This window comes from Anopheles marshallii, chromosome 3 (genome assembly GCF_943734725.1).
Source record: "Anopheles marshallii chromosome 3, idAnoMarsDA_429_01, whole genome shotgun sequence".
Taxonomy (NCBI): domain Eukaryota; kingdom Metazoa; phylum Arthropoda; class Insecta; order Diptera; family Culicidae; genus Anopheles; species Anopheles marshallii.
In genome coordinates this window covers 53,091,270-53,111,009 of record NC_071327.1, presented here as the reverse complement: position 1 = coordinate 53,111,009, position 19,740 = coordinate 53,091,270, and the positions used below count along the sequence as shown (strand labels likewise).

The window sequence follows — 19,740 nt, the reverse complement described above, 5'->3', positions numbered from 1 at the left end:
CGGGTGAGATTCGGTTTTATATAACAAACACGCCCGACGGCAGCGAACAGCGGACGCAACCGCAAAAGGAAAGGATGTTCTCCCATCCGGGCAGATGGTAGGACAGGTTCTTCGCGTTATCCGGCAACCACCCGCGGGCCCCATCGTATAAAGCTGAACGTTCTGATGCGAACCGGCGACAGTACGGTGCGAGAAGTGACAAAGTGCGATGAGTCGTTGCGCCCAGTAGAGTGTGCGCGCGTGTTGGAGCAACATTTTGGAAGGAAAAGAACTTGCGTGTTACAGTACGGATCGAAGATCTAGTGGAATATTTACCATTATTTAATCTTTTGGAAGTGTTTTCAAGTTTGTGCAATGACGCGATTGCTAGTGTTGGCAGTGAGTTTGGTGGTGTTGCTTCATGTGGAAGCGGAAGCCAATCCACGTTTTGATGGATATACGTACACTACGCCCGCCGCAGATGGGTACCACTATACGACACCGGCCTGTGGTTTGCCGCCACCGTGCAATCCCGAAACGAGTACGGTGGTCCGTCCAACCACCATCACCAAGACGGATGTCCGTACGTCCACCGACTTCCGGACCCAGATCGTCCCTACGACGACTACCGTCACTAGTCGCACTACCGCCGTCTCGACGAAGGTGGTTACGGACGTCGTTACGGAAACGTTACCGCCGGTCACATCGACCAGAACCAGCACCCGTACCAACACCGTTACCTCGCGCACAACGGAAACGGCATTCTTTACCGAAACCGAGCGGGAAACGGAAACGCGTACCAACACGATAACCCAAACCAAATCGATCACCTCGACGAAGATCGTTCCAACGACGGTTGTGCGTACCGTGACCACGACGGAGCCACCGGTCGTGCTGACAGATACCGTGACCGACAGGATTACGTCCACCCGTACCAACACGGTAACCCGCACCAACACCGTTACCTCGACCATCGTGGAACCAACGCCCGTCTACGAGTACTTTACCGAGACGCAAACACGCACCGTTACCAAGACGACGGCTACACCGGTGCTGACCACCGTTACACGCACGCAAACCGTGCCCGTGGTCACGACGATCACGCAACCCTGCACACCCGACCGATCGTACCTACCGGCACAGTCAACCTGTCCCCCGACGAGGGATTATCTGCCACCGCCACCGGCGCAACCACCGATAGACTATCTGCCACCACCGAAGAAGGACGTGTCGTATCTGCTGTCGCGAAAGAATCTCTTCCAGCTTATCTAGAATATGCTCCCCTTTTGGAAATACAGTACGTACAAAGCAATAAAGACTACTTACAGAATGACCATGGAATGGTTTGGATTTTTTTGTTTTGTTTTTGTTTTTAAGTATTAAGTTACTAGCCACTGTAGTATTGCACGCTCGATGACACCACCACTACCATTTGACAGCTGGTAGAGATGTCAAACGCAAAAGCATCGCAAGTTGAGCATGGGTAACTTGATCGGTTAGTCCACACACACAAGACGGGGAGAGAAAAACGCAACCTTACCATTAACCTTTAACCACCGTCACCACAAGGACACCCGGTGAAATATGAACTTCTGCCAAGGTTTGTTATGAGAAGAAGCTGTCATTTTGCAGTGGTCACTGCGGCTCCGGGTGATCTGGGAAACGGAGCAGTGGAAATGTTATGCAGCATGCGATAAGGATTTCTTCAAAAATCCGATACACCACAACCACCGTCATGTGTTTATGATGGTGTTTTGCAGCTGGTTCCGAGCCGTCGCAACCATCAGATTAGCGTGTGCACTAATCGAAGGATGCTGATAACAGTAGACGAAACCGTATTATAAGTACATACAGCATATTTTATCGGCTAGCGTGTAGAATTAGCATTTATGGCGTCTTTTGGTCTTTTGTTTAACGTTTCGCAATTGCCAATGTAGACGACATTCCAACGTTTGGGCATTCTAATACGTTCCACCAGAAAAAAAAACACGGTAGCAAGGTGACAAACAGTTCAAGCGTGGAACGAAACAACACCACACCGATTGGGAACATGTATCTTGTTATGCAAAATCAATCTCATCGGCTCCTTTCTACACATACGATCTAATCCTTCACCGTTTTATGGATCATCGGTAACAAGAGGTGGGTATCGAAAAAAAAAACGATACACCCATAACCAATTAGTGATCATTTTGTAGCGGCTTTTCGTGATAAACTGGATCGGTTGAATTTTTGGACTTTATATTCGTAAAGCACCAATAAAGACAGTCGGAGTGAATGAGTTCACTGATATTCGGCGCCACGCGAGTTGCAGCCAAGATCAAGGTTAAATTTAGACCAGACCAGTAACGGAACGGTCGCATGGTTGTAAAATTCGGAAATCGATCTGATTTGAATTTGAATCCTAGCCATAACTATCTTTGGACCTGGGTCTATTTGATGATATCGGCTAGGATTGATTGATAATGATGTCGATGATCGATCGAAAGTAAATGAAAGATTGCGAAAAGAGTTTTCTTCTTGACTGTTGTTATGTTTACTGCGTGCATAAAGTTTTACAACCCAATATGTTGGTCCAATATATGTGAGCCGACTTTTTTACGAAAGGTCTTTATTGCTGTGGAGTCTACGTAAAAAGTGTCGCAAAATAATAATGGAAATAAATTGTATCCTTAGTGTGGATTAAAGTAATTTAAATTTATACCAGGGAGCTTTTTGACCTATACATGCTTTAAGAAGGCATTTTCTACTTCACAAAAATGAGAATGAGGGAGGATAGGAGATGATTTAAGGTTTGCCATTTATATCCGAACCTAAATGTATTTCTTGTGACTTTCACCAAAAAACAGGGATTTAAAAAGAGGATGCTAACAATTTCAATACGAATGCATTTACTCTAATAATGCCACAAAGTTTTAGCTTAGTAAACGAAAATCACTACGTTCAGTCTCGTGTACTAACAATCCAAGTTCAGTAATTATTAGTGGCGATTTAAAAGAGTAAACTTTATTGAACGAGTAAATTATTTGAGTTATTTTATTTTAGCTTTTATTATTGTCATATTCCAATTGTTCAAAATGAGCCTTCCAGATTAAGTTCAGTTAAATAAACGTAGGGCGACAACCCCTGCTCTAAAGCACGTGTAGCAGGAACACATTCAAAATTTTGATAAAGCAACGCGCCTAAATGTAGGCAATACTATGTCATGTGGTAATTCATTCTCAGTGAAAATAGCAACAAGCGGATTTTATTTCGTAGCTGCGCATTTAATCAACAAGAAGCAAGCGAAAAAAAAGGTTAAAGACAACCTCTACATTGCAATTAAGTTAAAAGTTAGGTTATATGATGGCAAATTAAAAATGACACACAAATATTATTGAATTAAGTTTTGAACTTTAACTGATATAATTTTGGTCTTTTTCTCTATGCCGTAGATCTTCTAGGAATTATTACTTTCTAATAAGCAATTTCCTAAAAGAACTACGGATACACACAGTAACTACAAAACCATTTACAAACAAACACGATTAACTAAACATAATTTTCGGAACAAAACACAAAACATGCACAAACATTCGATACTATCAACATTTATTGAAAAAATAGATTCCATTGTCGTGGTTTAAAGAGAGAGAGAGTATTACAGGTAAAGGCATTTAGTTCCATAATTTACAATAAGTAAAACAGAAAAAAGATAATTTTTCTTTAGAAAGAGCAGAAGGGTAGACAACATGTTAAGAAATACAGATAAAGTTTAACATTGTGCAATTAGTAAAACGTATCGTGATGCATACAGTGGTACTGCAAAGACTACTAACAAATAGTGGAAATCTAATAATTTACACAACGCTCGCTTGTTCGATCGACAGTTCGGTCCAGGATTTGTTGTTTCTGTTTAGCTAAACATTTCTATTCCTTCTTCGAAAACTCTAACCGCCAATATGGAATTGCTTTGTGGAAAATGTTAAAATGTCGATCTCCTGCTGAGCGTCAAACAAACAGCAACAACAAAATACATAATATTAGCTCACCTCTCATGTTATCTCTTTATATATATAGATATAGCTAGGCTAGTACGACATTCTCGCAAAAGTTCTTCGATTGCAATCGGATCGATCGGTGAATGTTCCGTAAGAAAAGAAGGTGCTTGAACACGAATCTTCTTTCTACAACCCCATCCGATCGTATCGATCGCGATCGAATGAATTCTGGCAACTTGGAAAATCTGGTTTGTCTCTATTAGGTTTGTTTTTAAAGTACATCAATTGTCCTACCTAAGGTCGTGGTTTTGTCGAAACGGTAGCTCAAGACACGTTCCGACCATCCACCACGGTGCACACTATTTACAGGGTTTGTGAGCGAAAGCGCCTTTACACATGTTTTCTCATGTTGGCTTCTCTAGAGGGAACTAGACGCCCTCGATACCTCTCCTCTACTAATTTGCATCTGTCAAACGCTACTGCCAAAGAAATCCATCGATTAGAGTCGAACGGAACACGTACACAAAACGTACATAAATGGACGCACACACACTGGCACAGGAACGAGAGACAAACAGACATGAAACACGCATTGCAAACATCGCTCACCTAGCGTTCCGGGTCCGTGTCCTTTCGTGACTCTTCTTACTCTTGTACTGGCAGCAGCCGTTTTTTCCATCTCGGACATCCTGGTAAGGCATTATTTTCTAGCACATTGTTTGAACTTTCTTCTTTCCCAGTTAAACAGGAAACTCTTCCATCTACTTCTTAATGTTACTGTAGCCGGAGTTTACCTCCAACCCTCGGTAGTTTTCCGGGTAGACGTAAATCGCTTTCCGCTCGGAGGCTTGCGCTTGATCGTCCAGCTCTTCCGACGATGTCAACGCGTATGAACCATAGTCCGGGTTGGTTTCGGATGATGACTTCGTTTCCATCTGCTCCACGATACCACTGTCTACGATGGGCACCTCGTCGAAGTTTTGCGTCTTGGCGTTCTCTTCGGCCACCTGTACGAAGGCTGCCGATAGTTCACCGCTCAGATGTGTCACACCTTTGGTGGCAATGTCGTACATAAATATTTCTTGCTCATCATCGTCATTTCTGAAATCAAAAAAACATAAATAGTCAATATTGCATCACAACAGATCGATTTCAAAACGTTCCTACCTCGTTACCAATAGTACCACGCTCTGCAAATCAACGTCTGTTTTGCCCTCGCGGTCCAACCACCGGCGGAAGTTTTCTCTCGAAGGTTTCTTAATCAACAGTTTCAACGCTTCACCAGCAATGAACTTGATCTTCTTGGAATCTAGCAGTACATCGCGCTCGAATCGTGATTGTTGCTGATCTTGCTGCTCGTCTGTCGCGTCATCTTCGGCGTTGATTAGAAAATCGCTCGATGTACTCTCCTCGCTGGCACTGTCTGCATTCCGTCCCGGCGTCGTCGTCGGTCCGTTATCTACCGGAGCAAGTACAACCACACTCGCAATCTTACGGCCGCGCAATTCAACCACATCCGGAATCGGGAACTGAGCACCGTTGATCTTTAGCGGTAGGTAACGGTTGAACACCTGATCCGTCGCACCGGACTCATCCTCACCAGTTACATCGACCGACGACAGAATGGTTGAGTCTTGCTTAATGTAACGATCGGTCACGTTGCGCTGATTGTTCGAATCAAAACGCACAACCTTCAAGTCCACATTTTGCCGCTCCGGCATCGTCACAATCGTCGGTTGATCTTCTTCCGCAGCCTGAACCGTTTCACTGCCACTTTCACTCGGTTTCGCAATCTCGTACCGATCGCGCTCATCACGCTTATCCTTAACGTCGTAGTTCTTGGTAATGAACTTCTCCGCCAGCTTATCCCCGTTCGGTTTTACTACAGATAGTACATTGTTTGACCCGGCCAACTGGGAGCCACCTCCGGCATTGAAGAAGTTCGCCAAATGCTCTGGCGGCAGGTTCTCTAGTGCCGTCTCACCGATCTTGTCATAGTCCAGCACGCTAATATCAGCATTTTCCAGAATTCCTGACGACAGCAACTGTTCTCTTAGATCATCCGGTACCTCATCGGGCAGCTCGAACAGTGCCTTCTGTTTCTTCTCATTGGCTTCAGCTTGTTCAGCGGCCGAGCGTGGTTGCGGCGTAGTTGTCGGCGGCGCTGTCGGACGAGTAGTGCGGTACGGTGTCGTCGTTGGGGATGGAGGAACCGTGTAGCGATTTACGGTCGTACGTGGCGTTGTGGAGAATGTGGGAGAGTAGGTGGTGCGAGTAGTACCTACAGTGGACGGTGTACTGCTTGGGCCCTGTACTGTTGATGCACCACCTTCGAAGTTGGCATTAAAGCGAGGGTCCACGCGATAGTTGATTGGTTCCGAGTTCGGAATGACTTGTGCGGCCTGTTGGCTGACGTACTTCTGAGGCGTCGGAAGCGGCCCAATGTTTGAAGCAAGCGGGCCAATGTTTTTATTCTGCACAGTTTCAATTGTTGGTTCGATCGAATGGCTGATCAGTTCTTGTGATGGCTGAATGTTATAGAACGGTGGACGGTTCACTGCTTCGTTCACGCCTACTGATAAGCGCTGTCCCGTCGTTGGCCCATTAACCGTTTCCGTGATGTGTTTTTCGTACTTCGACACCGATGGCACCAATTCGCCACCCGCCGGTAGGACGTGCTTCAAGTTAGAGAGGTGCTCGTTATCGGAAAGGCTCGAATGGGAAAGTCCCTTCAGCTGGTGCTGCTCCGGTGCCCGGGTGGGGCCTAGGTTCGGTGCCGCCTGTTGCACTAATCCACCCTGCACGGGACGCGGCACATCGAAGAATGTCTGGGCAGGTTGAGGCGGTGCCTGAGGGCGAGCCGACAGGAAGGGAGGTTGCTGAAGATTCGATGGTTGCGGTGGTGCTGGTTTGCGGAACTGTTGTTGCTGTACTTGCGGTGCGGACTGAGGCTGCTGTTTGTAGAAGTTGTTGAAGGGTTGATTAAACTGTGGCTGTGGTTTCGGTGGCTGAGGAGGCTGCTGCTGTGGTTGCAGCTGCTGAGTAGAGTACTGCTGCCTTAGTGGTGGTTGTTGGTTAATATTGTGGATCGGAATCGGAATCGGTTTCGGTTGCTGGTACTCTTGCCGTTGGAATTGAAGTTGCTGTTGTGGTAGCTGCTGCTGCTGAGGTGGTTGAGGCTGGTAATAATTCTGCTGCTGCTGGGGTGGTTGCTGTGCAGGGAAGCGAACCTGCTGCGGTCGAGGCTGAGGAACAGGCGCCTGTTGGGTGAAATATTGTGGCTGTGGTTGTTGCTGCGGAGGATTGTACTGTCCACGGAACTGGTATTGTTGTTGGGCGTGCTGTGGTTGCGGTTGTGCCTGCTGGTACACTACACGTGGCGGTGGCTGAGGTTGCGGTTGGGGTTGCGGTTGCGGTTGGTAATGCTGCTGGTAGTGTTGTTGATGCTGCTGGAACTGTGGTTGCGGCTGTGGTGGTGGCGGTGGTGGTGGTGGAGGTTGTGCTCGGTAGGGTTGCGGAGTGGCCGGAGCAAATCGTTGTCCAAAGTTCTGCGGTTCCTGATGTTGCTGAACCAGTGGCTGAGCTTGTGGCGGTGGTTGATGGTGGTACTGAGGTTGCTGCACGGGAACATTGAACTGATGGTGGTACTGTTGCGGTGGTGGTGGAGGCTGTTGCGGTTGCGGCTGAGGCTGATGCTGATAGTGCTGTCGCACCGAGCGATCATGTTGTTGCTGTACGAACTGTTGATGCTGTTGGTAGAACACATCCGATTTGGAACGCTGATCAACAACATGCTGCGGTAGAGCGACAATCGGCTGTGCTACCGATTCACTCTCCGTCTCCGACAGCTGATGGCCAGACTGGTGCTTATCTTCCACACCGAATGAGATCCGAATACCGCTGTTACTGTGGTACTTTTCCGAGTCAGGATTGATAACGGCGCGTAGCGTGGTCGTCTTCAACGGTGGGCTAGGCGTCACTACGATCGGTTCCTGCGACAAATCTTCCTCTTCTTCACTCTCATCCGGAATAGGCTTAATTGCCGGTAGTGGATCATCCAGTACGAGCTGTCCGTTCGTTTCATCCTTGTGATACTTTACGTAGAATACTTGTACCTCTTCCTTCTTCTTCTTCTGCTTTGGAAGGATGGTTTGCGTATCGAGCGGTAGCGAATCGTTGCTTTCCTTGATGATAATCTCAATGATCGGCTCCGGTGGTTCGATATAGTGCGGATGCACCACTGGTGGAAGCGATTGGAAGCTACCGATGCTGTTGGTGCTATCACCTTCAAAACCTACGAGAAATTAAGTTTTCATATAAGAGCATTAGCTGACTCAAGCCATTCTAAAGCATCACATAACTGTCTATTTACCTTGGAACGATCCTACAGCGCCGGGACCAGCTGGACCAGTATGATGATGCTGCTGGTAGGAGTACTGCGGCTGAATGAAGTTGCTCTGGTAGTGATTATACTGTCCCGGATCTTGGTACGCGTGCGACACGCGGCGTTGGGCGGTGTGTGCCGGTACACTCTGGTAGTAGTTGTAATTGCCAAAGTTACCAAACTCGAGCGTTCGTTTACCACGCGCCTCCCGATCACTGCCCGGTTGCTTCTTCTCCGCCGGTGAGGCCTTCTTCGTGGACACCGTGGTCGGAGTTGAAACCGATTTCGTTGTCGTTTCCTTCGCCTTTGTTGTCGTAGTCGTTTTTGACGATGTATCGGTGGGGCTTGTTACATTCTTTGACTCCACGTACCCATGGAGGACCACCAGAGCGGCGATCGCCTGCGAAGAAACGAAAAGAAAACGATTAGCAAAAGATTTCGTAAAATTGAGGTTTAAATTGATTTTGATTATCGCATTCATGTCAATCGCATGAAACATTTAGAAATGGACTTGCACAAGTATACCACAATTAAAGAGAGCAATTAAAACATTAAAAGAGTAAAGGAAAAGACAAAACAATGAAGGTTTTTATTCGATTGACGTTTAGGTTCATTATGGCCAAGTTGCCTGAACCTCAAAACACTCGGCAAAAATCTATGGCTGAAGTCGTAACACCATTCCACCATTTTTTTAGCATTGAAAATTCTCTTTCATTAAAGAATTACACGCCGCGGTTAAACGTCAGCAATATCGCTTCGTAATGCTACCGGCCAGTGATTAGGAGATAAGCGTAAATTATTTTCTCACACGTTAATACAACAACCTTTACGAAGTGATCCTGTTATCGGATGACTTTCACTTTTCCGTCTGTTGGTTTTTGTCCAACGCGGGCAAAGCGCAGAACAGAATATGACGCGGATCTTGTAATATTTCCTATGCGAACTCCAACATCTCGCATCCAATAACCCTTCATTGGAAGATGAAGCATAATGCTGTCTATCCATATCAGAACGATCGCTCCCCTGCAAGACTTACGCGAGGATGCGCCAGATGGACGGATCCCAGCCCAGGTGTGTTCTGTTCACTTTCCATTTCACGCCCCTTCCGTAACCATTAATCATCGGTTGGTGAAAAAAAAACCTGCCCATCCCTAACATGGGCGCCACTCGAAAGTACACAGCCCAGCCGTTCTTTCTTTCGCATCGCCGCACTCGCTTATCCTTCTTTTTGCGCCAACCAACAAATGACGACAATAATGTCCAATTAAAAATGAGTTAAACTTTTTAAACGATCCAATGATGAGTCCGACGTAGTTGGAAGCAGCTCTGGAATGGGCGCTATATAAAGCAACCCGTCGATGGTGCTTTACAACGCGACACCTTACACCAATAGGGAGGGGAAGCGCTAACAAAAGCACCTCTTGCCACCATTGTGTCCGATAGGAATCTTTCTCTTGTTGGGTGTCTTATATTTGTAACAAAAAAAAAACGCACGTGAAACAAAATCACAATTGACTGGGTTTTGGGGTCTGGCAGTGAAACATGTTATGTGGACTCGGTATCTCGATAAGCTCATCTAGTTGGCCAAACGTGAGCGGGTTCGCGCAACAACTTAAGCGATCACTTGCGCACTTCACTATGAGATGCGGTACACTGTGCTAAAGGATAAGAGCAGTCCGTAATGGATAATTATACACAAACCTTGCGGGCTTTTATAACCCCTCAACGGCAAATTGTTTGAAAGAGAGTGTCGGTTCGAGATGTTTACCAATCTGTCCGACGTACACGCGTGCGGAGGTTTGAAGATTTACTAGCAGCGCTAACTGCGACTCAAAAGTGTAGTTACAGTTCACTCATACGCCATGCTGTACCCCTTTCATTTCCCGTTCCGGTGCTGTAGTGCATTTATCCCAATATTTTCTTTGCACATTTTTCCCACACGCACCTATTGGAATTTAGCATTCATGCCCATGACCACAGATGAGCATGAATCGCAAAACCGTGACCAAAATACACACGCGATCAACCGAAGATGGTGCTGATCTTTCACCTTTCCGGCAAAAGGAAGTGGCGTTACTGCTACCAAAGCACACAAAACGGTCACGAAATAAGGTTCATCACTGCACCACCGAAATGGGTGATCTTTCAACTTGTTATGATTTTTAACACGAGCTTCACCCACTAGCGCCGCGCATGCATGTTGTAGGGAGTAGTGGTGTTGGTTTTTAGTCACGCTTTATTTAGTGAACATTGTGACGTGCTGTTGAACACTAATTAATCATCTATCCGGGGCTGTCTCGAGTGTGTACTATTAGCATGGGGTTTTTTTACGACGAAGACGAAAGCTTGTAGCACTTTAATGGACCTCTGCAGTGAGGTTAAAGATATATTATAAGGAAGATCGATAAGATTTTAGACGAAATAAAAAGATATTAAGGATTGAACGTTAAACAACAAAGTTGAAATAAAGACATCAACAGATTTAACAATCTCCATGGGTACATAACTCACACAATCGTGTAACGATCAGCAACGAACGAATGATCGTTAATCACACGTGACTCTGTTTTCACCCCAATAGTGAAAGATTAAAGACAAACACCCATTGATGAGACAAAGTAATGACACTACGCTCACCGAAAAATACCTTTTACGGGAGTTGTCAGTCAAAAACCCCCTATCGGTGTGTGTGTCGCTACATGGCCTTTCCATCACCTTCTACTGCAATGCACGATTTCACAGCTGGTGATCGTAAAATGCTGGACAGAATCTTTACTGCTTCACACGCTCATGGACCACCAATCGTCAGCGATTGGACATGGGCACATAATCCAGCGCGTTACGACTCCCCAAAGGAATCGATTTATTTCTCCACCGTGCTATAAGCAAACAATTTTAAACAACATTCTGGACAACGGTTTACATCATACGTACAATAAATCATAAGGGGTTTGCATGCTTAGGTTCGGTGTGCTCCGTCGAGCAGTCTCCGGCTTCTGGTAGCCCATAACTTCGGATAATCGTTCCACCATCAGCAGCAGGTTCAGCAGATTGGAACGCAGACAGAAGAAGCGTTTCGATCGTCTAACGTTCGAATCTCAAACACCCAGCGGAACGAAACCGGGTGTCGAAAGAGAAAGTCGTCGTCTTCATTTGAGGTGTTTGTTGATGCTGCTTTATTATTTCTTCCCGTTGTTTTGGTGCTCTTCCCTGTCCGGCTGAAACTTGCAGATGCCACCGAGACACACCGGTTGCCCAAGCGAGGGCCACGTGACTGAGGATGATGTCCAATCGAATTGAACAAGAAGCGTCACCGTACCGGGCAAGTCTGTGACAGCTCTTTTCTTTTCTTCAAAACAGGGAATGTAATCTGTAAATTTACGCCGTTACAAAATCTTGCGGTAAGATGAAAATTTTCATCCACGCCAACGGCAGATTACCGGCATCGATACCGTGTGATGTTGATTTAATGACTGCTTGCAGGACCGGTAAGCTCGTTTACAGCCAGAACCATCCTCTAGGACAATACAGTTCTTTTTGAAGGTTGAGTATCCCGGCAGGGAGATCCCGTTTGTTTTTTATGCTCACCATTAAATATCTCTCCCTCGAGCGCGTGTTATAAATCCCACGGGAGAACGAAATCATAAAATTGATAGAATTTTAATGAACCGAGAACATCGGCTAAACCTCATCAAATGAATGAGAATTTTCTTGCTGCCACCGTACCTGCGCACACTTAAACCTTCCACTCCATTCACTTTCACATGCGCACAACTCGCTGAGAATGTGTCAATTGTGATGCCACTTTTTTAGACACGGTGCGGGATCGATGTGAGTTCCGTGGGTAGAGTGTGTGGTCATTATGTCTTATTTGTTTGCCCCTCACCGTGGGTAGGTTGTTAAATGCACTGCGGCACCGTTTAATCAGCTCACTCAGTTCCAGGGAATAGAATCGAAGACGGAAACGATTCGATCCGTGTAATCGTACAAGAAAACATGCATTAGTCGCTAACCGTTCAGTCAATAAAATGTTCCACCATGTATATGAGGTTCACCACGTGTAATAAAGAGTGTCGTAAATTGGGCTCCAGCTCATCGTAGCCCTGAGTTGCCAATTAATATGCTATATTAGTAACTCGATTTGTTACATTTTTATAGAACCATTCGGCTAACGCAATCGAATGATATTTCACATGGGAGGGAAGTACACTTTGGCAGCATGAAATTGAAGGACTCGACGGTTTCGGGATTTTTTCATATAGAACTATACTTACATGACAAAAATGTTTATTCTGTCGGTTTCCAGCTATAAAACATGTATGTTAGACTACGTTGGACAACTCTTCCGGCCGCTACATCAGGTGCAATATGACACCTTGACGGTAACAAGTTGATCGGTATACATCAAAGAAGCTATTCGATTGAATTTGGAAACATTTTGATTTTTTCCTTTATTCTTCGAGATATATCGAAACATCGTACGTATGATTTTGTGATAATGACAAAAAAAAAACGAAAAGAAATATAGGACAACGTTTAGGAAAAATATATCAAGGTTTTGGAACCAGAACTAGACATAAGCTCGCAAGGTCTATTCAAACAAAGCATTCTAAAATAAAAAGTCTACGAACGATGACAGAAATAATTATGTAGAACTCAAAATCAAAAGTATAGTTCAAATCGGACGAGTTTGCTTTTGCGAGCAATTTTGTCCGTAGTTGTTGAATTCTTGTAATTACTGCTGTGACAATTCGATCTGTGTCTTTGGAACGGAGCGTCTCATGAACATTGGGCCAAATTTACAATAAAATATATATAGTATTTTTTACACTCTTAAGAACCTTTTCAACCTCTAAAATACAAGTTGTAGAAATTTAAAGAATGTACGATCATATTGTTGGTAGATCCTTTTTTATACTTTATCTTCAATTAATCTATGGACTGCTTAAAACTCCAATTTCAAATAATTCCTGTTAGATTCTTGATATCTTTTTAACAAAACGAACAGAATCATGGTCACACAGCGCGACCGTACTGCAAGCGCCAATCATTGTACGTCAATGAACCTCCTGGTCCACAAAACGGCCTAGGCAAACAAATGTAACCGTTTGTTAACACGACGCGCTCTTTCGCGTTGTTGTTCGATCTGTCAAATCAAAAGCGCAAGCTGCAAAACGCGGCTAAAAGCGCCTCATGTGGACGATAGGTAATGATCATTACGCGATGCCACTCACGGTTGAATTCGCTTGTAAAAAAGATAACAAAACAGCAAATCATCATTCGGAATTAAACGAAGCACAACGGGCCGATAAGACCGAATCTTCAAGATTATCGCCAGTAGAGGATCACCTAGTGCCGTTTGGCGCACCTAGGAGCGTTATAAAAAAAAAGAAAAATTGTGTGTGCCTTTTAAGCTGACGGAAGCATCTCTTTTTTAAGCACCGTACACAATGCAGCAGGTGTGCGGCGCTACGGCTAATCGCAATTGAAGTTTTTGCGGTTTGCCGCTCATCCATCCATCAATATTTATCTGCGTACTCGCCGCGTACCGATCCAAATGGAAAGCGATGGTTAAGTAATGCTCCAGGGGCTAAAGTGTACGATCGTGCCAGCGTACAGCCGTACATTACTGACCCACTAGCCCTACTAGCCCGGGTATACGGTGCCGAAGCGAAGTTTCCATCCATCAATTTAAGCGATTCGCAAATCATTACGTACCACCATTGCTATCGAACTAAACTGAGCTCCTCGGGGTTAGTGTGTTTTTTTCTGACCAGCAAATCTCTACAGCGATAAAAATGCTTACACTTTGCGCCTCACTGTAACAACATAATTAACACCGGGGGAAGGTTTGATAGAGCGCCCCATTGGGAAGGTTTAGTTCATCCAGGAAACATGCAACGGCGAATGGTTTTCGGTTGGAAGATTATTGTTTTAGATTTCCTTTCTTCACAACCTAATCACAGCCCAACACAGTTTTTAGCCCCTTTTGCTTCGTTGCCTGTCACATTAGGGAGCAGGTTGCGTTTGTGCCCATTGTCCCCCTCCTCTGTTTCCGTCCGTCGGTCGTAATGTGTCACTTTATCACCAATCAATCGACACGTGTTTTTCATTTTCCAGCGACATGGTCTGAACTGTCAATTGGAAAGGAAAGAAACAACTACCACGTGGGAACTGGGATGGATTAAACGAACGACAGGAACGACGGTACAGACGACGAACCCAGTCAATCATCGTTCGATTCGATTCAAATCGTAAAACGATCGTTAGCAACCGATCAGGTACTGCAAGCAAACGAGGAAAAAAAGTAATACCACCATACCATCCGCTCCGTCCGCGGAACCGTACTCCAACACTTCAATTTGACCGTGTGTCACCCACCGGTGTTCCTTTTCGGATCTTCCTCGGAAATAGGAAAAAAACAACAGAGAAACAAAGCAGAAGAAAGAAACAGTCGGTACCAAAAACTTTCACTTATTTATCCGCTGCCGGGGTTTCCCTCAAAAAGGCTCACGGAATCACGGTCACACGAAAAAAAAAAGCAGAGCAGAGATAAACACAAAAATGTCGTCCCGTGTATTTCCGTGTCCTCGACGTATGGTAACCCGAACCGGTAACGCGGGAAGGTATGGTTCATAAAGTTAGTTCATCTGATTTGAATTTTACTATCCCCCTTACGGACACGTACGTGTATGTGTGTGAGGGAGGGAGAGATGGTAGGGAAGTGGGTGCTTATGCCCTATGCAGGGTGGAAAATCTAATCAGCGCAGGTCGCATTCCCGAGTGCCGTTCCGGATTTTGTTTGCGGTTTTTTTTTTCGAAGACGTGGTAGTATGTGCTACCTATATTATGCGTGGTTATTCGTGCCTTTCGATCGGAACTATTATCGCGCTATCCGCAAAATAAAGGGAAAGTTTCACGGAACGAGCAACGAGCAGCTTTGAGCTGGGAGAGCTAAACTGAGCTTAGAGTATCGGATAGGATACCTTATCTAAGTATTTCATCAAGCCGCCACTTGCCACCCAGTTGGCAATACGTTTGGGACATTCCTGAGCAAAACACGAAGAAGGAAAAAAAACAACACATTGCCCGATTCCGGAGAAGGAATTGGGAAGCTGAAAAGTGCATAATAAAATTAGCATCGGTTCGACGCTTGATGACCATTTCTGGAGTCATTCCCTATTCGTTTTACCGGGAATAGGCAGGAAAGTGGGAATTTATTACTCTTGTTTTTCCCAACTGTTCGTTCGATACTGGCTTAGGACAACTTCATCACGATGAAGGTGTCTTTTTTATGTATTCCTTTGATTAAAACCACACTTTCAGCATTCAATCAACGCAAGGGTATGGGATGTAGTTTAGGAAATGGAAGGGATACACCTTCACTAAACGGCTTCGAATGCGTCACTATTAAATCATCCCGAAGCACTGAAACATTACGTAGCCCGAACCAGCTAATTGATGATTCACCGACTGTTCCTTCTTTTTTTTTTGCACCTCAATCTGCACACGTAGCTCTACATTGCGGCATCTTGAGGACGTTCCCGCTGGGAAGACTTGTTACGGCGTGTATGTGTGTTTTTTGTTGTTGTTATTTCTATTATCAGCCACTGTCTTTATGATGGGCAAATATGCATCACAGTACACCGCGTGAAGTGAAAGGCTGCCGAGCTCTATGAAGGGTGCACGTGAGCCTTGTACTGATGCGCGCGCGCGTACCGTTTAAACGATCGATACTCCCCAATCGTACCCCGTCGTTGTCGGCCGGCCGAAGCGTTACGCAAAATAGGCTTTGTGAAGAGTAATTTTTGTGAGTGTGTGAATAAATAATCGTATTAACGATCGAAAGGACTCGATGTCGGATGTGGTAACGCAGCCGAAAAACAGTGGAAGTGTTCAATTAAAATGCACATCAGCTGTGTGTCAGCGTATCGCACACTTTGTTATTGGGAATTTTTTTTTTTGGACGGCTTCTGCTTACCGCTCACTACTGCTGCTGTTATGCTCGCTCGCATAGACGAACATCAGACGTGCATGCTTTTAACCTTTGATTGCAGCACAACCGCAGAGCAAACAAGCGCGCAATCAGCAAACCGGTACACACGCCTGCTGACGCGGCAGACATCGAGTAGCAAAGGCACGAAAAAAACGAGACGAAATGAAACAAAATGCAAACCAAAGGGTGAATAAAACTGAAGAAAGGCACACACACACACACACACACACCGATGTGTACATTATCATGCCCGAGGCAGTACTTTCCTTTGGCGTATCATATGACTCCCGTACGCTTGGGTACACATCACAGTCCCGCCAGGAACTCGAACCGGAATACAGAGCCGTTGGGGTCCGGTTTTGATGAAATCGAAAGACTGCAAGCGACGAACCTTCCTTCTTTCCGATCCGGGCAGATGGATTGAATGAAGGTTAGGCGAATCATTTGATAGGTTGACGGGGGATGGAATGAGCATGGAACGAAGGATGCTGAAACATGGTCCGGAACTTGCTTTACCAACCCTTCTATCCACCCTCCCCCTTCGCTTTCTGTCTGCCTCAATCTTCACATTTTATCATCCTTCCGAAGAAAGTGCTGGTGCTTCCGAACAACACACGCCTCTGCGCAATCGTACCCAGCGCTGCGTCACAAGTGGGAGAGGTGCAAATGAAGAAAACCAGGAACATACTGGCGGGGATAGATCGGAATCGGATCAAAAACGCGAGATAAGACTTGGCCGGATCGAAGATTCATTCCGATTCGTATTCGTGGAGGCCGTGAAGGTGATAGTCAAGGCACTAATATAGACGACGGTGCGACGCATTTTCCCGGTCTTGATAAAACCAGCCAACCAGTCGAACCCGTTTGGCGTCCGCCATACTCTGCAACGGTCTCGAGAGCATCTGAAAGTCTGAAAGTCTCCGATGACGCGCGGTGAAAGACACTTACACTTTCATTCGTAACCGCTCGCGCCAACGTCTTTTTCACCGGAATGTTGTCCTTTCTGCGCCGCAACCATCAACAGAAAGGAAGGTTAACGTGCAAAACCCTTCCAGGGATGGCGATGAGCCAATAAAGAAGGAAGAGGTTCCTTCTAGCGGACAGGAGAGAGACCATATGATACACACAAAAAAGAGCAAGACAGCAACGACAAAAACTACATTCAATAACCTGATCCACACGAATAGACAGTACCGGTACTGGGCGGTCGAGGAAACCTTTCTCCTTCGCTCGAAGGATGCAACGATAGGAATGTTGCTGCAGCTGCAGCGCAAGAAATTGCATTACACGCTTGCGTAACACATCCATCACATAGTGCGCGGCCCTTGAGAAAGCACGGCTCGATACAGTGGAGATGACTACGTGAAATATGTCCCAAAGAAACGTTTCGAACGTCCGCGCCTTTTATGCGTTCGGAGGTTTGACCACAAACGGCGGCCTATTAGCATGCAAATGAAAGGAAATTTTTCCGCCGGGTTCTTCTCGCTTTCCCTGCGGCGACTCCATCTTTACCACACATACCCGAGATTGTAATCGAGGCCCTCCGTTTGGACCATACTTAAGGAGCACAGATAAAATGGATGACCTCCTGTAGATCTCATCCAAATTGGCAATGGAAGGAACTGACTCACCGAACCCTTGGGTAAGTAAGGAACGGTGAGTCTAAGCAAGATAAACGATCGTTTTATTTTTCACCACACATCTTCGGGTTGCTTTTAGTGGTTTGTGCTGTCTGTGTACAGTCCGAGAGCACAAGACTAGTTTCGGAAGAAAGTAAAAACAGACGTACGGGTGGTATGCTGCTAGATCACAAAACCCCGTACATTAGTGGTGCCGTATTTTAATTCGTTACCCAAATAAAGACACCCACCAGGGGGTTCCATCTGCCTTCGTTTTCTTTTCTCGTGCAGAGTACTGAATTTTAAGACCCCCTCGCACACACACACACATCTCAAGCACATCTTCTTCCCTGTCTCGTGAAGATGGTATATTCCCAAGTTGGCCCGTTTAATTTATTAATATCGTACTTTGTAGTCATTATCGTTTCCATCGTTTTCCGTGAGTGTTCCGATGGCTCCCTTTGACGGAGGTCAGGTGACAATCTACTCGGTGTGTCTAATGCCCGAACGTGGTACGGTAACGGTCGAAGACGCCACATCCTCGAGGCGCAACGTTATCTAGTTTTGAATCCATTCTCTTCTTCGCTGTCTCCTACGTGCACTGGCATCGTTTAATGCCTTTAATGCTGGTTTATGGGGTCATGAATTGTTTGAGCTAGAAGATACTGTTCAAAGTGTAGACATGTTGACCACCACAATGGTAACTGAGATTCATCTGATATGAGATAGTACTATTGCACGCTGTACTTGAACATTAGCTTTCATGTTTGCTGATAAAATAGCTCACGTTTGTGATGATTTCGCTTTCGGTGGCGTCGACAGAAAATTTCTTTTAAGAAACGGAAGCTTTCCCATTGAAGGGAACAGTGGAAGTACCATACTCGTATCTTTTCATGTTTTTTATCCATTCTATAAACTTATCTCAAGAGCTTTTAATGAATGGAAGATCAAACATGTTAAGTATTTTATGGAATATTTATTAAGACCTATTTATCATAAAGCACCTTTCCTATTAATACTATAAGAAATATATTATACTTTACATCACAAAAATAAGATATTAAATGTGCATTCATATAAAAAATTAATCAATATACCATAAATGAATTAAAAATTTCATAATCTCAAGTGGCAATGATAAACTTCCTTGCTTCATTTCAAATTGTTTCCATTTCTTCACATCAGCAACCTTGTAAGCAACTCAAACAAAACATTCCATGTAATCATGAAAACAAGTGTAGAAATGCAGAGTGGAACATTTGCCAAATCGAATGCCAAATTGTAGAAGATATTTAAATACACTAATTTCGTTGCTCGTATTGCAGATGAAGTAATCTGCTCCGGCAGAGAAATATCTCCTCTTACATCCCCCGCCTCCATGCAACAACTGTTACCATCCAGCAGATACAAAACGAGAGCATCGACCTTCCCTTTAGCTTGAATGCGATATATGGCTGGTGAGTCTTGTGGCGAGGATGGTGGTGGGAGAGTTTGCAGCGCTCACACATCACGATCATGGTCGGAAGCGACCGAAAGGAACCTCCCGAATGTCACGACCTCCAAATGTCACCCCATCAACGCGCCCCCTCAAAAACACCCCTCCTTGTGCGTCGTAGCTGTCATCGTGGCCGTCACCTGATCTGATGGATGAAAGCAATCGACAAACAATGCGCCTTCCGTCACCGGGTGATGATCGTGCGGTTGATTACGGGATGTGTTTGCCTTTTTCTCCGTAGTTGATATTCGCCAGGCCCCGATTCGGGAAGGGCACAATCAAGATGG

The 19,740-nt window shown here is 45.3% G+C and overlaps 2 protein-coding genes across 2 annotated transcripts; one reads left to right on the top strand and one right to left on the bottom strand.

Moving 5' to 3' along the window:
* The first annotated feature begins 354 nt into the window (after positions 1-354).
* Positions 355-1,251, top strand: LOC128712802 (salivary glue protein Sgs-3-like). The gene has a single exon (XM_053807675.1). It carries the CDS (start codon positions 355-357, stop codon positions 1,249-1,251), a length of 897 nt encoding a protein of 298 aa, XP_053663650.1.
* Positions 1,252-4,720: 3,469 nt separating this feature from the next.
* LOC128712801 (uncharacterized) lies at positions 4,721-9,436 on the bottom strand. Its single transcript, XM_053807674.1, has 4 exons — positions 9,380-9,436; positions 8,332-8,743; positions 5,127-8,253; positions 4,721-5,060 (listed from the first exon to the last, which is right to left on the bottom strand). The coding sequence occupies exons 1-4, from the start codon at positions 9,434-9,436 to the stop codon at positions 4,721-4,723; spliced, it is 3,936 nt and encodes a 1,311-aa protein (XP_053663649.1).
* Between the last annotated feature and the right edge of the window lie 10,304 nt (positions 9,437-19,740).

What these genes read in the sequence shown, in the direction of transcription:
- LOC128712802 (XM_053807675.1), top strand. Translation starts at nt 355, where the DNA reads ATGACGCGATTGCTAGTGTTGGCAGTGAGTTTGGTGGTGTTGCTTCAT.
- LOC128712801 (XM_053807674.1), bottom strand. Translation starts at nt 9,436, where the DNA reads ATGGAAAGTGAACAGAACACACCTGGGCTGGGATCCGTCCATCTGGCG. An exon ending in TCCATCTGGCGCATCCTCGC is followed by an intron (nt 8,744 to 9,379) that starts GTAAGTCTTGCA and finishes GTTTCTTCGCAG; the next exon opens with GCGATCGCCGCTCTGGTGGT. An exon ending in GTGGTACTATTGGTAACGAG is followed by an intron (nt 5,061 to 5,126) that starts GTAGGAACGTTT and finishes TTTTGATTTCAG; the next exon opens with AAATGACGATGATGAGCAAG.